This window comes from Ipomoea triloba, chromosome 14 (assembly GCF_003576645.1).
Source record: "Ipomoea triloba cultivar NCNSP0323 chromosome 14, ASM357664v1".
Lineage (NCBI taxonomy): Eukaryota > Viridiplantae > Streptophyta > Magnoliopsida > Solanales > Convolvulaceae > Ipomoea > Ipomoea triloba.
Genome location: NC_044929.1, coordinates 11768842 through 11782978, shown reverse-complemented (window position 1 = coordinate 11782978; position 14137 = coordinate 11768842). Strand labels below are relative to the sequence as shown.

At 37.2% G+C, this 14137-nt stretch overlaps 1 protein-coding gene across 1 annotated transcript; it reads left to right on the top strand.

Annotated features, from left to right (window-relative positions):
- The first annotated feature begins 2263 nt into the window (after positions 1-2263).
- LOC116004227 (protein TIC 100) lies at positions 2264-13607 on the top strand. The gene is made up of 11 exons (XM_031244190.1): positions 2264-2838; positions 4225-4296; positions 4428-4517; positions 4624-4797; positions 10288-10378; positions 10848-10913; positions 10989-11055; positions 11351-11454; positions 11569-11695; positions 12157-12914; positions 13048-13607. The coding sequence occupies exons 1-11, from the start codon at positions 2312-2314 to the stop codon at positions 13441-13443; spliced, it is 2472 nt and encodes an 823-aa protein (XP_031100050.1). The 5' UTR covers positions 2264-2311; the 3' UTR covers positions 13444-13607.
- Positions 13608-14137: the final 530 nt, after the last annotated feature.

The window sequence follows — 14137 nt, the reverse complement described above, 5'->3', positions numbered from 1 at the left end:
GACCCTGGTTCATGTATATGCGTTTTATGTTGTGACTTTTTTGTGTCTTGCGTTGTGAAATTCTATACCTGAAACAAATTAGTAATTGTGTTTGGTAAAAACTTGTGTGAGACCGTCTCACCATGAGACGGGTCGGGTTGAGTCGGGCAAATATGCAAATGTAACACTTATATGCTCAAATGTAATACTAATTAGGAATAAAATTTTTATTACTTATAAGGGTAAATGTAATACTTTTAAGGGAAAATACAATACTTTTACATTTCGATTTAAAAGTATTACATTTTTCCACACAAGTATTATATTTGCCCTTATAAGTAAGGGACACTTGTCAACATTACTTATTATGGAAAATGTATTACTTTTTCTCTAATAAGTAACAAAAATTGTATTCTTGATTAGTGTTATATTTGAGCATATAAGTATGACATTTGCACATATAAGTATGACATTTGCATGGTGCTTTGACTCGACCCGACCCGTCTCACGAATAAGGATCCGTGAGACGGTCTCACACAAGTGTGACCCATTGTGTTTTATGTTATTAATAATTTATGTATCTTGTGTTTTGAAATTTTGTGCCTATGAACACAAATTATATAATTAAATCAGATTTGGAAAATAAGTAAATATATAACATGTGTGTGTTTCGTGTTATTATCTTTTGTGTCTTGTGTTATGAAATTATGTACCTTACAAGTATGAATTTTGTTCCTCGTCTTTTCAATCAAGTTGGATCCATAATGCTATGCTATATGTTTTGTGTTGTGATTTTTTGTTATGAAATGTTGTACCTTACGAGTATGAAATTTGTACATCGTTTTAATTTATGTGGATCTTGGTCCATGATATAAATTGTCGAAAACTGAACCCTGGTCCATGGTATAATCATTTGCAAATTTTACTGTGGACCGCGGTCCATTGTAGTCCAGGTATCAAAATGGTGTCGTTTTTTTTTTTCTTCTAATGAAAAGTAACTCTGTTTGTATAACATATTCAGTTTCATTTTATATACACTGCAGTTTCATTTCAACACAACTACAATTTTATTTCGATATAACTACAGTTTCATTCAACATTATACACTCAAATATGTGAAACTATTATTCAATTTTATTTTATATACACTATAATTTCATTTCAACACAACTATAGTTTCATTTCGATATAACTACAGTTTCATTCGACATTATACACTTAAATATGACTTATTCAATTTCATTTTATATACACTATAGTTTCATTACAACACAACTGCAGTATCATTTCGATATAACTACAGTTTCATTTGACATTATACACTCAAATATGTGAAACTCTTTTTCAGTTTCATTTTATATACACTATAGTTTCATTACAACACAACTGCAGTATTATTTCGATATAACTACAATTTCATTGGACAATATACACTAAAATATGTGAAACTGTTATTAAGTTTTATTTTATATACACTACAGTTTCATTTCAATTCAATTACAGTTTCATTTGATAATACACTGTAGTTTTATTTTGTAATTAACACATCAAAAATATGGGCTCCATTAAAATGTAACGACAATTGTTTCTTTACTTAAAGAAACGACACCTTTTTTGGATCAACATGGTCCACGATATAATTGTTGATGATCATGGCAATTTATATCGTGCACCACGGTGCACAATACATTGTGCACCCTGTACCAAAATGTTAGGATATGAGCTCTGTGTATTCTAGGTAATCGTTCTGTGTATTCCAAGCAATCATTCTGTGTATTCTAGGCAACCGTTCTGTGTATTCATGTTAGTAGCATATGTTGTGATATGTTTGTGCATTCAAATGTTTATGAGGATGAGTTCTGTGTATTTTGAGTCAATATTCTGTGTATTCATGTTATTAACACAGGTTGTGATGTGTTTATGCATTCGAATGTTAGGAGGATGAGTTCTGTGTATTTTGTGTCAATATTCTGTGTATTCTAGACAAACCTTCTGTGTATTCTAAATAAGGATTATGTGTATTATATATAATGAATTCTTTGGAGTCATTCGCATCCACGTCCACTAACATTGAAACGACGTCGTTTCGGACCAGGGTCCACAGTCCACGATATAACGATTGGATAATCATTAACAGTATAATTTGCCAGAAAACTGAGATTGGGCCGGTCATAAAACAAATATGGGCTTTTAAATTTATAGGATAAAATTGTGCCCCATAATCGTTACTATCATTCAAAAACATGTCATATATATATGTGTGCACTTATTCTTCTCTGCCCACCTTATCTCCTTCAAACCGCTTATTTCTCCGCTCACTCTGCAAGCTGCAATGGCCGACGACGAGAAAATGGAGGACCAGAATGCGGCCAACAATTACTCCATAGATTCAGATTCCGAGGAAGAGGAAGAGTATATCTATGAGCATCCTTCAACCACCCGGGCGGAAACTGTGAGGAGGTTCGTGCGCGTGCTCAACAAGAAGAAGCTAAGGAGGGAGTTGGAGGAGGAGGAAACCGAAGGCCCTTCTATTGAGGAAGAGTACGATTTCCCAGTGGACCCGGAGAAATGGACTGAGGAGGATGTGAAGGAGTTATGGGCGGACCCTCCAGTTGGATCGGGCAAAACCGGGTGGGACCCCAGCTGGGTCGACGCCGAGGATGAAGAGATGATTAGGGGGGAGTTAAGGGAGGGTCGAGACCCTTATTTTGGGCCGTTTTACGTGCCGTACCGGAAGCCGTTCCCCGCGGTGCCTGATAATCACCACGAGATTGCGACCCCAAAGGCTGTGATAGAAGAGCTCGATAAAACCGAGGAGTTCATGAGATGGGTCAGCTACATTTTCGACGATGGTAGCTCGTAAGTGTTTCAATACTCATTTTTATAAAACTCGCTGGTTTTTGGTCTGTCTTTTCAATTTTGCTTGCTGGAGCCGCTGTTTTGTTAGCTGCTACTATTCATATTCATATTAATATTAGTCCTATTTAAATGTGATTGCTAACTATTCTTGGGCAATATGGTTTTCCAGTCTTAATTATGTCCAACCTTTCATTTTAGCTTAATTTCAGCCATTATGAGTTGAATTTCCATGTTCAAGCGTGAGATTATATTTCAAACTTGGTCTTCATTCAGTGAGTTTGAGCTCTCTAGGGCATACTGGTCTGTATGTCCAGAGTGATTGAATATGGAGATATCGTTCAGTGTAATCATTGGCTGTTTGAATTGATAGGAATTAATAGTTTAGAGTAATTGAAGAGTTGACAAACTTAAAATACTTGCTATATATTCTCCTTACACTCCAATTGGACATGGCCGACAATAATATAATACTTTAAATGCCAAACTTTTAACTTCTTAGTAATATGCTGCTAAAATTTCTCTGGTTTAAAAATCAAAATTATTTTAGCCTTGATTCACTGACCGGAGAAAACAGGAGAATTGAAGAATTAAAAAGTTGGAGCACAAGGTGATGGTTTTGATTACTAAATGAACCACCCCAGCACTAATAGTATTAAGCTGTTTATGAGACCCAAATATTAGTTATTCAGTTTACTAAATTGGTTTTGTTCTTAAGAGGGCAAGATTTCCTGAAATCTACTGATATTTTTTAATTTATATCTTGCTTATGATAATATGATATTAGGATACATGCATTGATTCTCATAAAAATCAGTTGCTACAAGATTGTGTGCTAATCTATATGGAACAGTGAATCAGTGATTCATCACTTCTAAGCAGAGATGATATTTACTAATAATGTTGTACATTTAGCTTGAGCCATTTTACATGCTGTGGTTTTTGGTCTTCTACATTCCTTGGATAAGTCTCTTGGTTGATTTTTCTTGAGTCTTATTCAATTTTGTGTTTTGTTATATCAAATATGGTTTCCATTTGATGTAGGAAATTGTTACTATTTTAAATGTTTGCTGTTTACCTTGGGCTTATAAGCAATATGAATTGAAAACCTTTTTGCTGTTCTCTTGGTGCCTCATCATAGTGTCTTGAAAACTGAAATTGATTATGTGTCTAGTTAGTGGCTATTATTGTCCAATGCCATGATGGGGTGATCATGATGTTTCTGGAGGTGTCAGTGGTTTGCTGCTAAAGAATTCTGCACTTGTTCTTCTATGAATTGTGTGAAGTGTGAAAATGTATTCATAGTTTAGCTAGGGAAAGGTTTTAATGAAAATGCAATGTCCTTGTGAAATAGGGAGTATAAAATCTTTTGATTTTTATTCTTTCAAGGTATGAAGGCACTGTTTGGGATGACAAGGCTCATGGAAAAGGTGTTTTTGTTGGTGAGAAAGGACTGGTCAGGTTTGTCTATAATATTTGAATAATTGTTCCAGATAAATATACTAGTGTTCAGAGTGTACTCAGCTTTACAAAGTTCCTTTTAATTTTATTGGCCTCTAGGATTGCCTGAGCATTTTTTTATTTGCGTATAGGTATGAAGGTGAATGGCTTCATAACGAAATGGAAGGACATGGGGTTGTTGAAGTAGAAATTCCTCATATGCAACCCGTTCCTGGATCCAAGTATGTAATTAATCATAACTGCCTAAAACTCAGTTATATTTTGGATAGTTGTAGGAAATAGGAATTAAAATTTTTTATGAGTGCAGTTGTTTAATATGCTTACCAGGCTTGAAAAGAAGATGCGAGCTAAAGGGAAAATAATAACTAGAGATTCCATGGACCCAGAAGACAGAGAATGGCTGGAAATGGATATTGCGGATAGTGTTAGATTTGCTGCAGGAAAACGTGAAATCCCTTTTTATGACAAAAAGATCTGGATAAAGCATTTTGGAGAGAAACCGTAAGTTCTATATTCAAAACAAATATGTATAAGCATGGAATCTCCGGTACACATGCTGTTCCTAAAACCATGCTAGGTTCTTGAAAGTTATGCCACCCCTTGCAGACTTATTGCTCCTAAACTTCTAAAAATTTTCTTTTCAGAAGTTAGCAAAGTCCCTAGTTATTGTGCAATGCATTTTGTTGTACAAGAGTTATGCTCATGTGATCAAATTGAATACATGTTCTCATGTTCATCTATTTTGATTTATTTTTTTTATATTTATTGAAGAAAATCTGAAATTCTTTCTTACAAAATATGGTGTGATTACAGCAGTATATATACAACTAACAACCTACTCTAATATAGAAAATAACTAATTAGCTTAATTCATCCCTTAAACAATGGTAACTGAAAAATCAAGATGATGATTTTTAGGAGATTGAAAATCACCCTCAATCTCTCCATTATTCCTAAAATATTTTCCTAAAATAAATTCCCTAACTTTGACTCCCTACTTTCAACACTCCCCCTCAAGCTGGGGAATATATATCATGTAATCCCAGCTTGCAAATTAAGTCTTCAAAGTTAGGTCTTGGTAGAGCCTTCGTGAGAATGTCTGCAGTTTGTTGCTTGGTAGGAATGTAGTTCAATTTAATAGTTTCACTAGTCACCTTCTCTGTGATGAAGTGTCGATTAATTTCAACGTGCTTAGTCCTATCATGATGAACTGGATTCTTTGCTATGCTAATAGCTGCCTGATTGTCACACATCATTAGAATAGGAGATGAACTCACTTGTCCCAATTCACCTAGGACCCTTTTTATCCAAATTCCTTGTGCTAGTGCTCTGTACTCAGCTTCTGCACTGCTTCTGGCTACCACTGATTGCTTCTTACTCCTCCATGTAACAAGATTACCCCAAACAAAAGAACAATATCCAGAAGTTGACCGTCTATCACTGATGTCTCCTGCCCAATCAGCATCTGAGTACATCTCAATGTCACGATTTTCAGTCTTTTTGAAAAATAAGCCTTTCCCTGGTGTCATCTTCAAGTATCTAAGAATTCTATAGACTGCCTCCATGTGTCTCTCTGTAGGACTGTGCATGAATTGACTCACAACACTCACTGCAAAACCAATATCTGGTCGAGTGTGTGAAAGATAAATCAAGCGTCCAACAAGTCGTTGATACCTCCCCCTATCTACAGGTGCACTTTCGCTCTCAATTCCAAGTTTATTTTGACTGTCCATAGGAGTATCAACTGGCTTACACCCAAGCATGCCAGTTTTCTTGAGAAGATCTAAAATGTATTTCCTTTGAGAAACAATAATGCCTTGCCTTGATCTAGCCACTTCCATCCCAAGGAAATATTTTAGATTTCCAAGATCTTTAACCTCAAATTCTTTTGACAGACACTTCTTCAAACTCTGTAATTCTTCCACATCATTCCCAGACAGAATAATATCATCAACATAGACTATCAGTATTGCAATTTTTCCTGTATGAGATTTCTTAACAAATAGAGTATGATCAGACTGACCTTGTTTAAGGCCATACAAGGACTTCTTGAGTTTGCAAACTTGATTCTTTGCCATACCTTCTTTGAAACCAGGTGGGATTTCCATGTAGACTTCCTCTTCAAGGTCACCATTTAGAAAAGCATTTTTTATGTCCAACTGTTGCAAGTACCAATCTTGGTTGACAGCTAATGAGAGAAGAATTCTTATAGTGTTAAGCTTTGCAACAGGAGCAAAAGTTTCTTGGTAATCTATCCCATAGGATTGTGTAAATCCTCTAGCCACCAACTGAGCCTTGAATCTCTCAATTGATCCATTTGCTTTATATTTTATGGTGAAAATCCACTTGCACCCCACGGGCCTTTTCCCAATTGGCAAATCAGTAATAGTCCATGTTCCATTCTTCTCAAGTGCATCAATCTCATCTTGTACTGCTTTCTTCCATTCTGGATTCTCTAATGCCTCTTGAATTGTGTTGGGAATCTGGATATCATCAAGAGAAGTAACAAATGCTTTGTAAGATGGTGACAATCCTACATAAGTAACATAATTCCCAATTAGATGACTTGTACATCTCCTAACACCCTTCCTCAATGCAATTGGCATGTTAGAGTCATCTATAATAGGACTGGGTAATTCTCCACCCTTATCCAAACCCATGTTTTCCTCAAGAGGACTTGAAGTCGAGTCAATGCCTTGGCCACATGTTGGCTGTGATCCGTGCTCTAACTCCTTTCTTTTCTTCTTCCTAGTGTAAACTTGAAAATTTTCATTAGCAAGTTGTGGAGCCACAGAAGTAATGGGTACGGGAGACTGAATAGGTACCGGAGAAGAGACAGCAATTGTGGGTGACTCTTGTGCAGAATCAATAACCATAGGTTGAGAAGACATGGGTTGAGAAGAATTTAGTGACTCTGAATGGGCAAAGGGTACAGACTCTGGAAAGGATTCCCAAATTTGATGTTCATTAATGCTCTCCCCCTGAACATGAGATTTGGGATAGAATGAGATATGTTCAAAGAAAGAGACATCCATAGTGGTGTAGAACTTTTTGGTGGTTGGAGAATAACACTTGTATCCTTTTTGTGTTGGGGAATATCCTAGAAAAATACACTTATTGGCTCTAGGATCAAATTTGTTACGGTGTTGGGGATACACATGAACAAATGCGGTGCAACCAAATACCTTGAGTGGTAAATCAGATGAGACTGCCTGTATGTGAGGAAAACACTGCAAAAGAAGTTGACGTGGGTTTTTAAAATTAAGGACTCTAGATGGCATACGGTTAATGAGATAAGTGGCTGTGAGAATGGCTTCCCCCCAGAAACAATTAGGAACATGAGAAGAAAACATAAGGCACCGGGCAACTTCCAAGAGATGTCTATTCTTTCGTTCAGCCACCCCATTTTGTTGGGGGGTGTTGACGCAAGAGCTTATATGGATAATCCCATGACTTTGTAGATAGGTATTAAGACTACTAGTGAAGTACTCTCTAGCATTGTCTGACTTGAGTATCTGAATCTTAGAGTTATATAGGTTTTGGACCATAAGATTAAAGGTTTGAAAAATTTTCCCAACCTCTGACTTGTCTCTCATAAGAAAAACCCAAGTTACCCGTGTATGATCATCAACAAATGTCACAAACCATCGAGTGCCAGAAACATTTTTTATCCGCGAGGGACCCCACACATCACTATGAATCAATGAAAAAGCAGTGGAAGGTTTGTATGGAATTTGAGGATAAACATTTCGAGTATGCTTAGCAATCTGACAGATTTCACAATGAAAAGATGCTGGAGTTTTATTGATGAATAGTTTTGGAAACAATTTAGAGAGGTACACAAAGCTAGGATGACCAAGACGATAGTGTAACAATATGATTTCACTATCTTTATTGATATTGGAATTGGACATAAGAAAGGATTCTAACATACTTTGTGATTGGGCACAACTTGCTTGAGAAACTTCAGTTGAAGATCGACAACTTGAGAAGAGATAGAGCCCGGAGCACAGTTCAGCACTGCCAATCATCTTTCCCGATTTCAAGTCCTGAAAAACACACAAGTTTGGATAAAATTTAGTAACACATTGAAGATCACGAGCCAATTTGCTAATGGACAAAAGATTACAATCTAAGTCTGGAACATGTAGGACAGAGTCAAGATGCAACTCTTTAGTAAGTTGAACAGAACCTGTCCCGACAATTTTTGAACCTGAACCATCAGCAATACGGACAAAAGATTGACCACTGCTTGGCTTGTAATTTTGGAGAAGAGAAGCATCTCTTGTCATGTGATCAGAAGCACCTGTGTCAACTATCCACGGCCTCATTCCTCCTTTGTTAACCATGAAGGCTGTATGTGGATCTGTTTGAGCAACCATACCAGTCCCAGTAACGCTACCATTGCCAACTTGACTAAATAGTTTTTTCAGCAAATTCATCTGTTCTTTGTTAAATGGGCTAAGCTCAGGAACATGAGCATTATCAACGTTGGAAACCACATGTGCTTTGTTGTCTCTATCAAACCGTGGCTTTGGTTTCCAGTCAGCAGGTTTACCATGGAGCTTCCAACAAGTCTCTTTGTAATGGCCCAATTTCTTACAATACTCACACCAAGGTCTTTCTCGTTTCTGACGACCACCACCATTATTGTTTGATGAACGGACAGCAAGAGCAGAGGAATCCAATGTTGAGGCAGGTTGTTCCTTAGATCCCATCATCACTTTCTTTCTACTTTCTTCACGCCTAACCTCTGAAAAAGCTTCCCTGAGACTAGGGAGTGGTTTAGTCCCCATGATTCGACCCCGAACATCGTCTAACTCCCCGTTAAGCCCTAAGAGAAACTTGAACAGTTTCTTTTGTTCCATAATCTGCCTATATTTTGCTACATCTTCTGGACATTTCCATGAGTGAGTCTCAAATAAATCAAGTTGTTGCCAATACCGTGTGAGAGTATTGTAATATTGAGTAACAGATTGCTCTCCTTGGCGGAAATCATGGAGTGTTGATTCAACTCGAAACAGCTCTGAAGTATTTTCAGAACTAGAGTAAGTTTCTTTGGCTGCATCCCATATTTCTTGTGCAGTCTCAAATAGCAAAAAATTTTCACCTATGTCATTGTTCATGGAATTGATAAGCCATGACATGATCATACTATTTTCAATCTTCCACTTCCTGAAACCTGGTTCTGTAGTCTCTGGTTTGGCTGCTGTTCCTGTGAGATAGTCATCCTTTCCTTTACCACAAATGAACAGCAACACAGATTGTGACCACTGCAAATAGTTTTGGCCATTCAATTTGTGTCCTGTGATGAGAATGGGAGAGGAATCACTGCCACTGAGGTTTGGAGTTTCTGAACTGCCTCCTGCTTCCGTTGTAGTGATGTTGGAAGTTTGTGATGAGGCCATTCCGTATTTTGTCATGGCTTGAGAATTGAGAAAAGAAAGCCAAGAAAAATTGGCCTGAATATACTAAGGTTCAGAAACCTAGCTCTGATACCATGAAGAAAATCTGAAATTCTTTCTTACAAAATATGGTGTGATTACAGCAGTATATATACAACTAACAACCTACTCTAATATAGAAAATAACTAATTAGCTTAATTCATCCCTTAAACAATGGTAACTGAAAAATCAAGATGATGATTTTTAGGAGATTGAAAATCACCCTCAATCTCTCCATTATTCCTAAAATATTTTCCTAAAATAAATTCCCTAACTTTGACTCCCTACTTTCAACATTTATACTTTCCTATATTAGATTTTTACTTTTTAGTTCTATATTGAAGGACGAAATGACAAAATACCCTTTGTTACAGAGAGCAAATTGCTAGTTGCAGTAGTATCCTAGATTTCAGAGTAGAGGAGATGTGTTCTTGGAGTTGAAAAACCAGAGCTGATACGTTTGTAAAAAAGTAAAAAGGCCTATTTAAATCTAAATTTTAATCATTGGTTTGCTAATCTATTTCAATCATGATACTTCCATGATAGAGAGAAGGGTCGTTATCGTTATTCTGGTCAGTGGAAGCATGGGAGAATGCATGGCTGTGGTGTATATGAGGTCAATGAACGAACAATATATGTAAGTGATTCATGTTTAGCATGTTTCAATATATTATTACAGTTTCACATTTCTTTTCTAGATGAGTCATTAAATTGGATATAAAATTGAAAACTTAGGCCAACATAGGACTTGGTTAATACTGCCAAATTTATGCGCATTAGAGAACCTGTTAATCTGTTATGACAGTTCTTGAGTTTATGTTAAATTCTTATCTCAAAATAATTAGACTTCAGAGGACACTCTCTACTTGTTTCTGGAAACATCAAATGAATTGATCTATTCATCTCTTGGTATCATTGCAGAGTGTGCCCACTCTTCTATGTGGTGGAACTATAACCCAAAAAGTTCTTCAGTAAAAATTTATTTTTGCATACATAAGCGCTCATTTCAATTTCATTTAGTGATTGGTATTGCACGTAGCATGCACATTTGATCTGTGAACTTTGCATGCTAGACATGACATAAGCTCTTCCACATTTTGATCCAGGGCCGATTCTACTTTGGAGAATTTCTTGACCTGGATACTTATGGATGTGATCTTGAAATTTGCGCGGTAAGTTGAAGAACTTGGCCTGTGATTAATGATTCTTTAGATATGTGACACTGTTTCTATGGCATTTAATTTTAGACGCATGCCGGTATAGCAGAAGTTGCAGCAGCTAAGGCCCGTATGTTCACTAATAAGCCTGATGGAAGTATGTGACATACTTGTTCCCCCCTTTCATTTACTGTTCATTTGTGTCTGCCTGTCACCTATGTAATAGTTGAACTTTTTCTGTAGCTAGAAGTGGTCTCTTATGAAGTATGAACTTGTTTATGTTACTGTGAAATTAATATTTGTGGGTTCGTGTTTTTTGGGTGGGGGTGATATATGCTGAAGAAGTTTTATGTGCTATGTATCATATACACACAGCTGATCGCACATAGTCGGGCAAGGATTTTGTTTGGGACTGTCATACTGATCAGAACTTAGTTTTTCTTTTTCCTCAGTGGTAAGAGAAGATAGGGGACCTTACAGCGATCCTCAGCACCCATATTTTTATGAAGAAGATGATGTGTGGATGGCACCGGGCTTCATCAACCAATTTTATGAAGTGAGTTGAAAATTTGTATTGAATTAATTACCTTGCTATTAAAATTACAAGCAAAATTAGAAAAAGGAATAATACTCATCCAGAAAAATCTGCTGTGACTTAATTTTAATACAGGTTCCTGATTATTGGAAAATGTATGTGCACGAGGTGGATGAAGAAAGGGAAATGTGGCTGAATTCGTTTTATAAAGCTCCTTTGAGATTACCTATGCCTGCAGAGCTTGAATATTGGTGGGCCAACGGTAAAAGCCTTTGCCCCTCTAATTAGATATTTGTTGCAGGCTTAAAACGGGGCTGGTTAGTATCATGAGAAGGTTGATTATTGTTTTCTCTGTTGGAGTCATTTTGTATCTGTTAGTGGGTTCAGTCTTTTGCGCATCAACATTATCGCTAAATTTGACGTATGGAAAATGTTGGGCTAATTATAACACGAAATGTAGCAGTTCTTTCGTGGAACTGGTCTTGTCATAGATTTTTCTGAAGTTTGTGAATGGGTTAAGATCAGTAATTGATAATTGATTTTGCATATAAAGTGTTCGCTATTCTACGGTAACACCGGAGACAATTTGATGAATCCCAGATTATTTTTGCTTGATTCTTTTTTATTCAAGTATTCAACATGTTACTCTGCATTGGAAAAAAATGAAATACTTTATATTGATTTGTTCTGCACAAGTTCTTATGCCGGTATTCGTTTCATCAGATGAAGAACCGGAGTTTATTCTGATCAACAGGGAACCAGAGCCTGATCCAGAAGATCCATCAAAACTCATATATACTGAAGATCCCCTCATCATGCACACGCCAACTGGAAAGATTATCGACTATGTGGATGATGAGGAACACGGGATTCGATTATTTTGGGCACCTGATGTTAAAGATGGAGAAGAAGATGAGAACATAGATGATGTCGAGTTTCTTCCTCTGGGATTCGATGAGTTCTATGGACGAGAAACATATGTCGAGGAGGAACAAGAACACTTTTTGAAGCGTTTTATTTTGTCTGTAGAAAATGCTTGCAAACCGATATTCTCCAAACTGGAGAAATGGGTGGAGGAGCAGAAGAAAGCTAGTGAGATGAAGATGGCATTGCTAAAGAAGGAGCTTGAATTAGCGGAAGCTGAATTTGCTCTTAATGAGGCAATTGAAGACTTGGACGAGGCATTAAAGCTGGTGCAGCAAGAGGAGGAGAGGAAGGCGGAGATGGGTATCCAGGAGGAAGAAGAAGATACCTCGCCCACCAAACCAACTGACCAATCCAAGAAAACGACAACCGAAAAGGAGGAGGAAGATGAAGATGAAGAAGATGACGAGGGGGATGATGATGCCGCTTCTTTTAGTTTTGGGTCGGTTGAAAATCAAGACAAGGCTAAAACCAACCAGAATGGGAACAAACCCGGGAAGCCATCTCCATTTGGAGCATCTTCTTTGCCATTTGCCGCATGTTCCCTCGTTTCCCAAGTGAGTTCCTACCATACTTTCACTTCATTTTGATATTAGAACCACAATACCTATCGTTGAACTGCAAACGCAACCCGTGGTTGCCAGAATTTTCAAAGATTCAAAATCCTCACTGCATCTTTTCCTCCATCAGGGTCCTTCCAAGCTACTACATTCATTTATGACATGGAGGAAGGAGGGGAAAACAAGGCAGCCGCCATCTTCAGCTACCACTGCCCACTTCCATGTTTTGCCTCACGAGCAACACGCCCCAACCTCAATCACCTTCCCCAACACCGTTGCTAAAAACTGCAGGTTAAGAGCAACCCGGCACATGCATTACCACGAAAAGCGTGCATGCAGGTTGCCGATGATAGTTCAGTCTAAGCACACAGCTCGTTCTAAACTGAAAACTTCTTGGGAGATCCAAGGACTCAAGGAAGACGACGTTAGCTTATCTATATTATCCTTGCATACGCCTTTAGATCTAAGGGAGTTAGGGGATAGTAGCTCAACTATACTGTCCTTGCATATGCCTTTAGTGGCGTAGCGATTAGTGTTGTCTCTGATCTGTTGTTATGTTCTTTGCACCAAATCTGATAATTTTTTCAGGTCCTTTGGACAAAGTTTTGTTGAATTAAAATTACACCTTCCCTATTGGTTTTTGGGAGCTTGAGCCATCAATAAGTATCTTGTTATATTTGGTTGAAAACATTTCATTTTGGTCTACTGCTGTAAAACTATCTTTACAGACTGGAAACCCCTATTAAAGGTAAGAGTTCCTAATTATTCTACTTTTTTGGGTTTTCATTGTCGAACACAGTGACTAATACCGCTAAATTGTAGGCACGCTGGCCTGGAGATTTAAGGCTGCTCTATACCTAATACCAAGAATCGAACCCTTGATGGATGAGTTTCTTATCACTCAACCATATCCCAGTTTCCTAATTATTCTACTGATTGCATTAATTCTCTACTAATCAAACTTCTGAATTATTTCCTTTCTTTTCGGCATATTAGAGTTGGACACACGAGAAAGTTCATAATTCTCATTTGCTCGACGCACATAACTCAATACCAACTTTGTAGTCATCACAACTCTGGATTACATTCCTCTACCAAATTAGGCATGGGGCACTAGGTATATATTCGATCATTATTACGTGAATCACGGTTCAAAAACACATCAAGTATATTATCTTTACTTACCTTAGAAATTTTATTATTCTTAACATAAAAAGTAC